Source organism: Scardinius erythrophthalmus, assembly GCF_964197995.2.
Source record: "Scardinius erythrophthalmus genome assembly, chromosome: 1".
Taxonomy (NCBI): domain Eukaryota; kingdom Metazoa; phylum Chordata; class Actinopteri; order Cypriniformes; family Leuciscidae; genus Scardinius; species Scardinius erythrophthalmus.
Genome location: NC_138221.1, coordinates 46,535,264 through 46,548,450, shown reverse-complemented (window position 1 = coordinate 46,548,450; position 13,187 = coordinate 46,535,264). Strand labels below are relative to the sequence as shown.

The 13,187-nt window shown below is 43.0% G+C and overlaps 1 protein-coding gene and 1 long non-coding RNA gene across 10 annotated transcripts in view; one reads left to right on the top strand and one right to left on the bottom strand.

The window, feature by feature from the left end:
* Positions 1-2,292: 2,292 nt before the first annotated feature.
* LOC308701913 lies at positions 2,293-3,648 on the top strand. Its single transcript, XR_014031534.1, has 4 exons — positions 2,293-2,337; positions 2,656-2,693; positions 3,224-3,262; positions 3,475-3,648. It is a non-coding gene; the product is annotated as an uncharacterized lncRNA (long non-coding RNA).
* A 703-nt stretch (positions 3,649-4,351) lies between these two features.
* Positions 4,352-13,187, bottom strand: part of shank1 (SH3 and multiple ankyrin repeat domains 1) — an 82,576-nt gene continuing 73,740 nt past the window's right edge. For 4 of the 9 annotated variants that reach the window (XM_081379630.1, XM_081379629.1, XM_081379634.1 and 1 more), the window contains 3 exons: positions 9,081-12,648; positions 7,682-8,584; positions 4,352-7,401 (listed from right to left, as the gene is read on the bottom strand). In XM_081379630.1, the coding sequence (XP_081235756.1) occupies positions 7,314-7,401; positions 7,682-8,584; positions 9,081-12,648 (4,559 nt within the window). In that variant the 3' untranslated portion in view covers positions 4,352-7,313. Of the gene's footprint in view, positions 7,402-7,615; positions 8,585-9,080; positions 12,649-13,187 lie in introns of all 9 variants that reach the window. The other 5 variants (XM_081379631.1, XM_081379633.1, XM_081379635.1 and 2 more) reach the window with 3 other exon arrangements.

The following is a 13,187-nucleotide window of genomic DNA, read 5'->3' as shown; positions in this document are numbered from 1 at the left end:
GGTAGGTCACATGATAATGACAACATGGTAAATGTAGTATGTCCAGATTACATTCACACACATATAGAACGTACTTTTTTTGCTGTCGTGATTCAAAATAAGTACCTGAGAGTCTGCGGTTTTGCATGCAGCCAATGTAAACTGGCCTGTCAGTCATCTTGTCACAGTTAAAATCCTCCACATTTCATTTCATTTAATTTCCTACTGAAGCTATTGGATAAAAAAGAAGTAGCACGTTTATCTGCCATAGGTCTTTCATGCAGAGAACTCTCCTAAAGTGTTTGCATAATGATGCAATAAATGAATGCAATTGAAAAGTTAATGGTCAAATGAATCTTTATAAAATCCACATTGTTGCAGATGAAATATAGCCTAACTTTATTTTTTCTTTTATTTTTTCTTTAAATCAGGTTAAATGTTGATTATATACTAGTCCCTCAAACCCCTTAATATAGCTTTTTTTAAACACTTTTTTATTTGTGTATTTAATTCTGAGCCGAATCCTCCTCCAAAGCGCAATGGGTTGTGGGCAATATTAGCTGTTATAGCCTGCAGGGATCAATATACATAGCCTAATAAATACATAGACGCCCTATGAGCTTTCTCTCTTGAATCACGTGTCATTGGATGTGAAGATAACTTGCAGTTAAAATCCTCCACATTTCATTTCATTTAATTTCCTACTGAAGCTATTGGATAAAATTTTTTTTTTCGAAATTTATTTCTATATATAGTTTGGCTCCTAACATTATGCTGCAAGTTTTTTTTTTTAAGTATTAACCACAACAATAAATGTCTTTGTAGAAATGTTATAATATAGTGAAAGAAATCAAATTGTCTCTTCATTTTAAATAAACTGAATTACATTTAATGTGTCTGGCAACTTGAAAATGTGTTTTATTGGGGTCTAAAAAAATTTGACTTAGTACAACTAAATTCTGTCTGGTGAATCTCAGTTAAAGACCTAAACAAAAACAAAACTTAAAACGAACAACAATAAACAGCTACAAACAGCAGCAATTACAGCAAAATAAAGTGCAATTATGTCACTATAGCTGCAAGGTGTGTCTGTATGTGCAGAGATTGTAATGGAGGTCACAGCTCTTGGAAAGAAGCTGTTTCTCAGTCTGTTCATGTGTGTTTTTCACAGCCCTGTATCTCCGCTCTGTACATTTAATTATCTAGGCTATAAGCGTTTCACTGATTTTTACTGTCAGTAGACCATAGTTATACAAATGAACTAAATGCATTTATTTCCATTCAAATGGATGGAAACCTATAGAAAAGATTCCTTATCCTGTGGGTTCCTCTAATGGGCAACATTAATATCACAGCTTGGACCCCTAATTATAAGATAGTCTTTATGGATCCAGTTAAAAAATAGCACAACTACAGTACAGTACAGTACAGTACAGTATAAATTGCATGAAATATAAGCATAACATAAGGTCAGATGTAATAGTTCAATATACAGTATATGGCAGTTTTCTTCTATAGCATATTATTAGTATAAATAATATTCTTCATAAGAATCATGTGAACTTTATATTATCTCTTTTTTTATATATAAATTATAGTCCAATTTTTCATAACTAAATACCGCAATAGTCTGACTTTGGTGGCCAACTAGCTGTGTCAACATAATGTTATAATGACCAAATACAACCAAAAACAACTGTTCAGACTTACCAGTGACAGGTAATTCCCCGAGATCTGCTTTGGATCACAGGACGGTTCGTAAAACCTCAAAATAGTCAGGCACATTTTCTTCAGTCCACTTATGAGAGTTACGGCAAGTTGCCCGGACAAATATGGCGGCGCCGTTGACGTACGATCCAGCGGCCAATGGGGCGTCGTTGTATTTATTATGTCTACGGATCCACACTTTGAAAATCGACCGAAAATCCACCTTCCGGGGACTTTTGGCATACTATTTTCAACATACTATACTTTGGGGCACACTTTTTGTAATCTAACATACTATTTAGGATGGATAGTATGCATAAGTAGGCTCAACCTCTCTCTATGGCTCTGGCTCAACCCATAGACAGTAAAAGAAAGGCTTAACCACAGACTAATATTTAGTGAACAAGTTTGGTACAATTGCGGGCACAATTCCATTTCTTTCTTTTTTTTTATTAATTAAATTGATAATACAAACAAAACTTCTAGAAAGATACAGATCACTTTTAAACTTCATGTTTAGAATCTTAAATTTGGAAAGGCGATATTAATGGAGACCTAAAGGTCCTACTCAGGATATATAAACCGCCACACTGCCAGCGATAGAGTTCTCTTTTCAGTCGACATTGTTAGATGTTGGTGCTGCATATGCTGGTAAGCGCTTGGGTTTTTGATCGTGTAACTGTTAAATGTATATTATCTGTTTTTTTCTGTAATTATGAAAAAAGATTACTAGAAGTTAGTTCATAAAATAATTTTCTAGTTAAGTTGATTAGTAAGTCAGCGCTACCTTCACCACGTGGCGCGTGTAGGTGCTAAGCGGACAGTATGCGAATTTACTTTAATACAATACACTATTGCCTGTCAAATGGTTCAGGGTGCGTTTGCACTGTATGCAATGGATCTGTTTTTGAGTCAAAACTCGTATGAATGTTAGTCTTACCTGCGGCCATCATTTGCTTTCTTTTGCAGAAGACCGAGTGAATCAGGGCTATCACTGCTGCCTTGAGGTGAGAGAAAGCTGCATCGCTTTTAAAACGAGTATACATTTGTGTTGTAGGTTTGTTAAACGCTTCTATGATGTTTTAGCACTGGGCTCTGAGCTTATGTGTAGACAAAAGTGCAATTCTGCTCCTGACATGGCAGAGGCTGAGAAGTGTTGAAATGCTATTAAAGACAACAAAGTCTGATCATCCAGATTAAAAGTTTACATTCTTTTGGCATTTAATGTAGTGTTGCCGCCTTGAGCATCTGCACATGTGCATATGTTTGTTATTGTCTATCTCAATCATATCACACATTACTTTTGGGAAAATGTGCAGAAGATGCTGGGAAGTCAAGGAATTTGTAGGATTTTTAGCTTCATTACTCGGGACAAAGCAGGAACAACTATCAAAACTTAAAAAATAATGATTTGAGAAAGCTATGTGCCATAAAAATAACTGGCTAATTTGTGTACTTTTGGCTTGTGGACTAAGTGTAAACATCTGTCATGGGAGTTATTCAGGGCAGTACTAAATAATTTGCTTTCTTTTTGCAGAAGACAGAGTAAATCAGGACCCGTCACTGTTTCCTTGAGGTGAGATAAAGCTGCATCGCTTTTAAAATGAGTATACATTTGTTGTATTTGTAAAAGACTTCTATGATGTTTTAGCACTGGGCTCTGAGCTTATGTGTAGACAAAAGTGCAGTTCTGCTCCTGACATGGCAGAGGCTGAGAAGTATTGTTGAAATGCAATCAAAGAAGGGATTAAATGCGAGATTCATAATAAAACTGGTCTTTTCTTACAGAGTGGAATCTGGTGAGAAGTGAGTGTGGCCTGTTGACGAGTTTCCGCCTTTCTGCAAATGTTTGATCTGTTTTAGCTTTTTTTTTTTTTTTTTTGACTATACAAATGCTTGATGTTTATAGCACTGATTGTTTCCTTCAAATGTTCTTTTTTGACAACCAATAAATGAGACTAAGACCCCTCAAACGCTGCACTGTTTTCAAATTGCATGATCTGAAATGCTGTTCTTATGAGTTGCTTAAGTTGTACCAGGGTTCCTACAGTCAATGATTAAAAATCGCTTCATGAACCGACTACTAAATGAAGTGCTAAGCGGTCATGCTCATGGCAATCTCTGCAGGATTTTGTCCCTCCAGGAGCAGGCCCGTTTCTAATGAGTATTTGTGTAGTACTTCTCATATTGCAATATTGCTTCATTGTATGTCAAAATAAAAGTGAAAACCATCAGTAAGCATGTAACAAGGTGACTAGCATGGGATAGAAATGGCAATGTTTAGATTGGAACACTAAGAACCTATCTTCCTGGCAGTCACATAAGATTGTAAGGGAATTTAAAAATCTTACTTCCGTTCAAAAACTGCATAAGCAATACACATACTTGAGTAGACAAAACAATTTAAGCAGATCATCCTGTTTAAAAGTTTACATCCCTTTGGCGTTTCATGTAGTGTTGCTGCCTTGAGCATCTAAACATTTGCATATTTTTGTAATCGTGTGAAAGTTAAATTCTGATTCTGACACATTCTGTACATTTATAAGGTTTAAACTCCATGTCCACTGTCCATATGCCAAATAAATAACAATATAGTAAAAAAAACAAGTCACTCAAAGTAATTCCTGCATTTATTATAATTCTAATAGCCTTTATTCATTTCTTAAACATGTGTATATGAATGTGTATAATTGCATACACATATATATATTTTGTAAATAACCTCTTATCTGTTCATAGTTAATTTTCTTCAATTTAAAAGATAAGATGCTTTCTGCACACCCTGCATCAATTGCTCCTGTGTGTGATCAGTGACCTCTTCCTGGGTCACATTGTCCAGACCCTTTAATGGCTATGTGATCTTCAATGTGCATGATCATGGATAATTCTGCAGCTTGAAAAGCTGTCTGCATACTGTTCAGTTGTTAGAAGTTGTAATATTTAAACTGTCTGGGAAGAGAGAACCATACGACTTTTACTCCACCTAGTGGACAATACAAGGAAGTGAGAATTACCATTCATCAGGGTACAACAGCTGTTATTGAAGCAAATCAGTTCTATGAATTTGACTCTGAAAAGATGAAACAACAGAGAACACAGGATGTGTAGAAAGCATGATTCGATTACACGTTAAATTCATGTTAAACATTTGGAAGACAGAGATTCTTTAAAACTTGGAATCCTTTTTTTCCCATCTCAGAATGATAATTTCTTTCATTGTCCTTACTGTTATCAACATCACTATACTTACCAGTCTTAAACATCAAAAATACAATAAATTCTTCAATCTTTTTATCCAATATTGATGATTATGCTAAAGTGAGAGCTGTGATGAATGATGCATAAATCCCACACTCGTTCTGAGAAGACGGAACAGATGCAAGATGGGCAGAGAGAGATGGAGGGGGCGAGATATTTACTGATGATCCTGAAAGAGACACAGACAGGTAAGTAACATAAAGGTGAAGGCGTCTGTGATTTGGACTCAAGGTGATAGCAGATGAAAGGAAGAGAAAAGAGAAAGGAAGTGCAATGTGATGATGAGGAGCCCTTTTAATTGATTGAGCAACTATTTGTGATATGGGAGATGAAGGCTGGAGGTCACTAGATTTACTTATTAGTTTGGGAAGTGAGGGAATATGAATGTAAAGGGTTTATATACTACCGGAGACAATAAACTCCTTGATAGTCCTTGCATACAAAGTGGTCACATTAATTTTGTGTTGGAAGGGAAAAGCAGGAGGGTAAGGAACATTGTAAGATATGAAAGTCTCGTCTCTAATTTAAGTCTTAGAGGTACCAAAGATCTGAACACATAGCATGTTGTCAAAAAAAAAAAAAAAAAGATGTCAAGAATAAACACCCGTCCAGCATTTGCGCTCAGAAACAAACAAGAAACACTGCAGAATAGCGATAACAGCAAGGACGATGAGAACAGTGACTGCAATAAATAACATTATCTCATGTTAAATCAACAACAGAATTCCAGACCCATTTAGAGTTTAAAAATTGTTATAGGAACAATCATTGTATTAAAACAGATGTTAGCACATATCCCTCACCCATGTCAGAGTGCATGTTCATCTTGCCTTTGCTCCATAGAAAGAGTGTTTTTTGGAAGGAGAGAGGGAGAGTGACTTGGAAAGAGAGAAATACAGGCAGTTTGGTTTTCCCTCTCCCTCTTCTCCATGTTGTCTCCTCTTTTAAAATGGAGCCTTGATATCGTCAATAGGTTTGCTGAAGTCGTAGTCACCTCTATATTTTGAGAGTCTGTGGTAAAAATGTTGATAAATTATCAGTATATATATATATACTTTTCTTTGTACAATGTTGTATGATCTTTCTTCTTTAAAAGATTTTTTGCTTGTTTAAACATGATCTTCATCTTGTATCCATACATTGATATTTTACTGTGTCCCATTATGTTATATAAATAAAAGTATGTTGCTATCAGTAGTCTGAGGATGTAATGTCTTTGCATGTGTGTGTGGTAGAATGCTTGTGTGTCTATTCTGTTGGTCTGGGCACTTATTTTTGCTACGGGTTTGTAATACAGTGACCAGTCTGTATATGTATGCATGTATATATGTATATGTATATATGTATATATATATATATATATATATATATATATATATATATATATATATATATATATATATATATATATATATATATACATGCATATGATTTCATTATAAGACATGAGAAGGTAAAGAAGTTCTAGTGAAATAGAAGATAAGCACAAGCCCCAATCTGGCTTCGGCAAAATAGAATCCGTCCATTGGTGAGGTAAAAACACGTAAACCACGGTCATGCCTCTAGTGATAACCTTTCACATTATCATGTACACACACACACACACACACACACACACACACACACACACACACACACACACACACACACACACACACACACACACACAAACAAACACAAACAAACAAACAACAGGAACCCATGCATAAACACAGTCTTCCCAAATAAGTGCCTGCTGTTAAACTGACCTCTATTTTAAGGGCTTCCCTAGTCATGCCAGACAGGAGGTTTGTCAGTACTTGCCCTCCCTGCATTGGTCTCCATTGAATCTGCTCTAAAAACGAGACCGTTAGTAAATATTTGTTGATGATAGACTCGGCTCATAATCTGAGAAAAAGAGAAAAGACAGCAAAGGAGGTTTCAATATCTCTCTTTCTCCCTATCTCTTTCTAAAGAACTACAGAAAAACAACAAAGCTAAAGAGCATTGTGATTGTTTCCCTCAAATTATTTGGCTCAGATATGTAGTATGTTACCTTCTCATGTTGTTCCTCATGGAGTTAGATTCCCCTATTCATTCAATTATTTCCATTTTGATCACCTTGTGAGTGCCTGCAAGCTCAAACTATGTGTTCTGTTTAAATGTTGATATGTACGGATGTGTATGTGGGTGTTCATGTTTTCGTCGACTGAATCAAACATGTAAGTGCAGGCGTTCACAGTTCGGCAGGCCTTCAACTCTCTCTTTCTCCGGTATGGCTTCATCTGCAAGCCGGCAGTTTGATATCGAAGTCACCTCTTCTTGCGTTTTTCTTCATTCAGGGAATAATCTCTGATGGCATCAGTTGTCACCTCATCTTTCTTGTTCTCTCAACTCCGGTTGGCCTCATCTCTCCTTCTGTCTCTCCGTTCATCTCGAGGGGAGAGGGCGGAAATGGGGAAAGTGCTAGAAGACAGCCTAATGATAGGGGGGAAGGTGGAAAGTCTTTATAAGGAAGTAAATTTTGTTCTGTTCATCCCCCACTTTCTGTTCTCCATCTCTTTCCCCATGCCATCCTGGACCCCATGCAGCAGCCCACTCCATATGTTCCCAGAAGTTAGCAATCAATAGCATATCAACGTTTCACCTCATCTGTACTAGCTTTATTTCTCATGCACTAACCCTTTCTCACCCTAATCCCTCTCCATCGCTGTCCTCCCTTGCGTCTCTCTGCCTCCCCTTCTTTCTCTCCTCTCACCTGTCCATCACTCTCCTGAGTGCCCTCTCTATGTTCATACGATGGCCAACCCTGGTCACACCCAGGTCCAGGTAGTCGTCCTTAGTAAGAGAGGGCAGGTGCGTGCCATCGATCTCGTTGTCTAGGAAACGCTCTCGGTGCTCACCCAGGTTCAGGTAGCCCAGCCAATCTGCAACATCATACTTGGTCCAGTATGGGAGTGGTTTGGAGGCAAAGGGTTTGGTGGGTGAAGGGGGTGGGAGGTGAGGGTAACTCAGGCAAGTGGGTGGAGGAATGGGGTGAAGAGGTGGGGATGAAGTCCCTGAAAGGAAGTGGGTGGGGGACAGGGAGCGAGAGACCACCAGAGAGGAATTTGGAGGCGGAGGAGCACCCGACGGGGCAAAGAGAGGGGGAGAGGGGGAGAAGTAGGGGTCCCCAAGGGGATTGGCAGGTGAGGGAGGAGTAATAGAACCACGGAGGTCATATAGGCTGCTATAGAGGGGCGTGGTGGGGAGAATAGGAAGAGAAGAGGGTCGGGGAGGGCCAAGCTTGGGCCGGTCAGATGGAGAAATTAACGGGCTGGGTGCTCGTCTGCGCTGGGCATGATGTGACTCTGCCTTCCGAGACTCTCGGCTGGGGATAAATTGGAACTCCAGGGCTTTGGTGCGATAAACGGGCCGGTGTTTGGGTGAGGTGGGGTATGGTGAATACGAAGAGGGAGAGACAGGTGAGTGGGACCGGGGAGGAGGCTGGGATGAGGCAGCAGGGGGCTGAGGGGAAGGAGATCGAGCCCAGTTTGGGAAAAGTGGCTGGGAGGAAGGGGTTGGGGAGGGAGACAAGGCAGGCTGAGAGAGATGAACAGGAGATGGGGAGCTAGAGCGGACTGAGGGAGGACTCAGTGCACCTGTGGAGTCCTCTGAGAACCTGAAATAAGAGAAAACACAACACAAATTAAGGCAAAAGAATAAAAGATTGGACAAAAAGAGAGAAAAAGAAAAAAAGTTTGACAGTAAAGAGAAAGATAGAGCAAGGAGGTATAGTGAAGCAGTTACCTGTGTCTGATGTGGGACAGACAGATGGACATGGACAGTGCAATAAAAAGCAGAAATCACAAAAAGAGAGGAACAGTTTAAACAGACACAATTACACAATACACACACAGAGTTCTTTGGTGTTTGAGACATTGTTAATAAAAATGGCAGTTACAAAACTATTTTAGAGCACTGTCGTAAATTAACTGTTAGTCTAAATACCCAAGGAGTCATTTAACTTAATGGCTCAGATTTCCCATGACTTATGGCATCCCAAATCACACAATGCTCATGCAGCTGAGAAACTCCCATGCCACATGCCTCCTTTCAAGGTCACCATGCAAACATTAACATATAGCCATGCACATATACCTATACTGATAACACACAAATACCTATGCCTGCTCAGTGATCTCTGAGCCCCCCAGTTCTCTGTTCCTTTGCTCCTCTGCTGTAATTTGGTGCTTAGTTCGTTGATGATGCTTGCCTTCATACCGGACACGGGAGGATGCAGTTTACGTGCCTCCATATATGTCCCCACAGTCTGGCCCCCTCCCTCTCCCATGGTCCCAGCCGACCCATCACCCCACAGAGGTTTTATCTCTGGAGTGCGGGGACGGTCAAAGTACATTACAGAGGAGCGAGCGATCCCTGGCCCTTCCCTCATCACATAGCCATCACGGGCATTAAAATCTTCCTCCTCTCCCTCTTCTGCCTCCTCCTCCTCCTCTTCCTCCTCCCTACGACGGTGGTAGGCAGGGGGTGCCGTGCTGGTTTGGCGCCGAAGATCTCCAGGCCGGCTGCCTTCTCTGTACCTCTGTGTTTTTGGGTAGGTGGATGCAGTGCTGGCGGCTTTGGCATTGTGCATTTCAAAAGTCTGTCCATCAAGGTAGCTCATGTAAGACTCTAAAAAGTCTGCCCCACTTGTTCTGTCAGCCTCGGTTGACCCACCTCTCTCTCCAACTCCTCCTATGCTACCTATCCCTGCTCTCTCTAACCTCTCTCTGACCCCACTACCACTGAGTGCAAGGATGTTGTCTAAGTGATGGTCACTGCTGCTTCGACTGTCCAGCTCCTCAATCCCAGAATCCACCACTGTCTCCTGGGACTCGCCACTCTTGGCTGCAGCTGCAGAGGGTGGTGGACGATGCTCTGCACTAGGCCGCCTGCTACCCCCTGTAGCTACTGTGGAGACAGTTGCCATGCGTGTGTGTGGTGTGACAGCGGCAGCAGTAGTAGTAGTAGAAGAAGAGGCAACAGTTGTAGAAGCAGTTGTAGAACAGCTTGCGGTCACAGTTGAGGCGCCTCTGAGAGAAACAGAAGTGGCAGGGGTGGATGTTGCTAATGGGGGCCCCCGGTAGGCAGGTGGAGCTGGAATAGAGAGAGGAGGTGGTGTGGGAGAAGAGGAGCGCCCAGTAGAGTGTGTACTGTTGTATAAGTGTTGCGACTGAGATAGGCCAAATGGTCTATGGTAGGAGGTGGGTGGTGGTGGAGGTGATACAGAGGGAGGTGGAGGTGGCCCAGAGGTTTGCAAGGTAGAGGGGGAGGGAGGCGGTAGAGGGTTGGGGGAAGATTGAGAGGGAGACGGGGCTGATTGGGTTAGGTTGGCAACCTCACTGTCATAGGAAGTAAGACTGGAAGTTGTGGAATCTCCTGCTTGGGGGGAAGGCAGTGGTGTGTGAGGTGGGAACCCAGCCATAAAGGAGTCTTTTGGAGGGGGAGGAGGTGGTGGGGGAGGTGGTGGTGGAGGATGAAGCTGCTGACGGGCTGTCACATTGTGAGACATCATTGCAGAGTAGCTCAAACCCCGATCAAAACTATTGGCAAACTCCAGAGGTGGAGGGAGAGGATCGACAAAAACAAACTCATCATCTACATCTACTGAGGGAGCTGGGGGAGGAAGAACCATCAGACCTGTGCCACTTCCACCTTCACCTGTGGCTCCTACTGAAGGACGTGTAGGGGCTGCTGTTGAAGGAGGAGATGGTGGTGTTAATGAAAGGATGTACGCCCCAGCCTCACTCTCCATTCTCAAGAACGAGGGGCGTCGAGGCTGCTGGGTCGTTGGCTGTGTAGACTGTTGCAGTGACTGTGTCTGAGCTTTTTCTATTTCTCTTTCTCTCTCTCTTTCTCGTGACCTCTCTCTCTGACGCTCTCTTTCACGCTCTTTGTAGGTGGGTTGATAGTGCTGAGACTGATAGTGGTGCGTGTGGACAGTTTTGTCCTCAGAGAAACGAACCCTTAGGCCTTCTCTGGGAGCAGAGGTGCTAGCAGCCTCCCTATCTGCACGCTCTCCTACCCCTGCTTCCTCACCCCAACTGTTCCCTGCTCCACGCAGGATCCTAGGAGATGGAGGGCGAGTGGATGTGGTGGTGGCAGCTAGTGATGAGGAGGTAACAAGGTATGAGGAGGAGCTTGAGGACTGAGCAGCAGAGGAGGTTGCAGGGGAAGAAGAGGCCATTGAGTAAGAGTTGTGTGATGTTGATTGTGCAGTGGATGAGGGAAAGGCCCCAATGCTGGACAATTGACGGCTAAAATGGTGTTCAGTAGTCCTCTCCCTACGTATGCGACCATCATCCTTCAAGGCACGTTCCCGTGCAGCCAATGCCAAGCCTAGTGGGGATGAAGGGTCCAGGACTTTCCCCGTTAATGGGTGAATGAATGTTGTAGTGGAGGCTTGCTGCTGTTGTTGTTGTCGGCCTCCTGCCCCATAGAAGTCAGCAGGTACAGACTTAGGCTGGTAATCCCCAGGAGGAGCAGGTGAGGAGTACTCAGGCAGGCCAAAGGCAGGAGGCATACTGCGTGTGTGGTGGATAAAGGTATCACCTGAGAACATTCCTTCATCTATAGATTTGGATGGTCGCAGGCGTGGTGAAGGCTGGGAACTCAGCTGCTGTTGGGAAGTCTGGGTTCGTCCTCCTGCTCCTCCTGCTCCACCCAACTCTTCCTCAGCAGAAAGGAAAAAGGAGGCACTCTTTCGTCGTGCTTCATGGAATCGCTCTCGATCCCTGCGAGCTGCCCCTACTATGGCAGCACCAAACTGGCTGGTGAAGTCCAAACTCTCTTGCGTACGAAGTGATGGCAGTGATGGGGGTGGAGGAGCAGGTATAGATGGAGGGGCTGGCGGTGGAACAGTGGGTGCAGGTGGGGGAACAACAGGTTGGGGTTTAGAACTGTCACTCTCTCCTGGAGGAGGCGGTTCGGCTTCCACACTGCTGCCTTGGCTACTGCGACCACTGCTGCTGGTGGAAGGGGCTTTAACAATGATGGTTGGGATAGGAATGGAGCTCTTCTCCACGGACCCCTTCCCTTCCAGTGTGCCCTGGCCCTGACGCAGATCCTCCACCTTTGACTGCTTCACCAAGGGCCCCTTCCCTCTCCGGGCACCACCTTTTGGTACACCACCTGCCCCTGCTCCTGTCCCTAATGCACTGCGGTCCATCCTGGAAGGTTGGCCCTGTGTAGTCTGCTGCTGTTGGGGAATAACAGTAGCGACACTGGTGGGTGGGACTGCGTTGCTGTAGCCCCTTCTCAACACTGTAGCCTTGGCCCCTGCTGCTCCTCCAGCCCCTGCAAGGTCCCCTGTGTACCCAATCACCTTCCTGGAGGCAGTCCTGCTTGGCACGGAGGGATGGGCTTGAGCATGGGAATAAGCGAGGTCCCCGGCTCCGGACCCAGTAGGTGGTCCAGGGGACCTGTCTCGGGTTCCATGAGTGACATGTACTGACTGTGAGTAGAGCTGATAATGTGCAGAAGAGGAAGTGGATTGGGACACAGAAACAGACGGTTGCTGGGATGTCTTGCCCCTAAAGCCAAGAGGAGGAGCTGAGGAGAAAGGGGGCTCAGGGGGAGCTGTAGTAGGAGGAGGAGGTATGTCATCTGGGCCAGGTACTGAAAGACTGCGGGCAAACTTCATGGTTGGAGGATGAAGGAACTGCTTCTCCTCCTCAAGAACCCCTGCAGAAAAATATAACAAAAAGGAGAGAGTTTAAATGCATTTTCAAGGAAAGTAATGAAGGGAGAATGAATAGACAGGATAACATGTTACAAAACAAAAAAGGCAAAACAAAAGTATGCTTGAGAGTGAAGGAGAATGTATGACAGCTGGAAGTGAGAAAAGAAGAAAAGAAGAAAAAGAAAATATATATTTCCTAAAAATGAGCAGAGGGCAAACAAAACGGGATACAGAATTGAGACCATCTTGTAGTATGTCTGTCTGTCTGCTTGTCTGTTTGTTACCTTAGCTAATCTCCCAGCGTGAACATGTACAAGCCATTCACCTCTCTACTTCTGCAATGCTGTTTTGTGTTAGTGCAGACTTTAGTTACAGTATTAGTTACAGTATGTTATAGAAGGACAAATGCTATACACACACACACAATGTCTACCTGATGACACAATAAATTACACAAATACACAATAGCTATAGCTAAAGGCAAGCAAAATAAACAAATGGCCTTAATTTTAATTTTAATATAAAGATCCCAATTATGTAA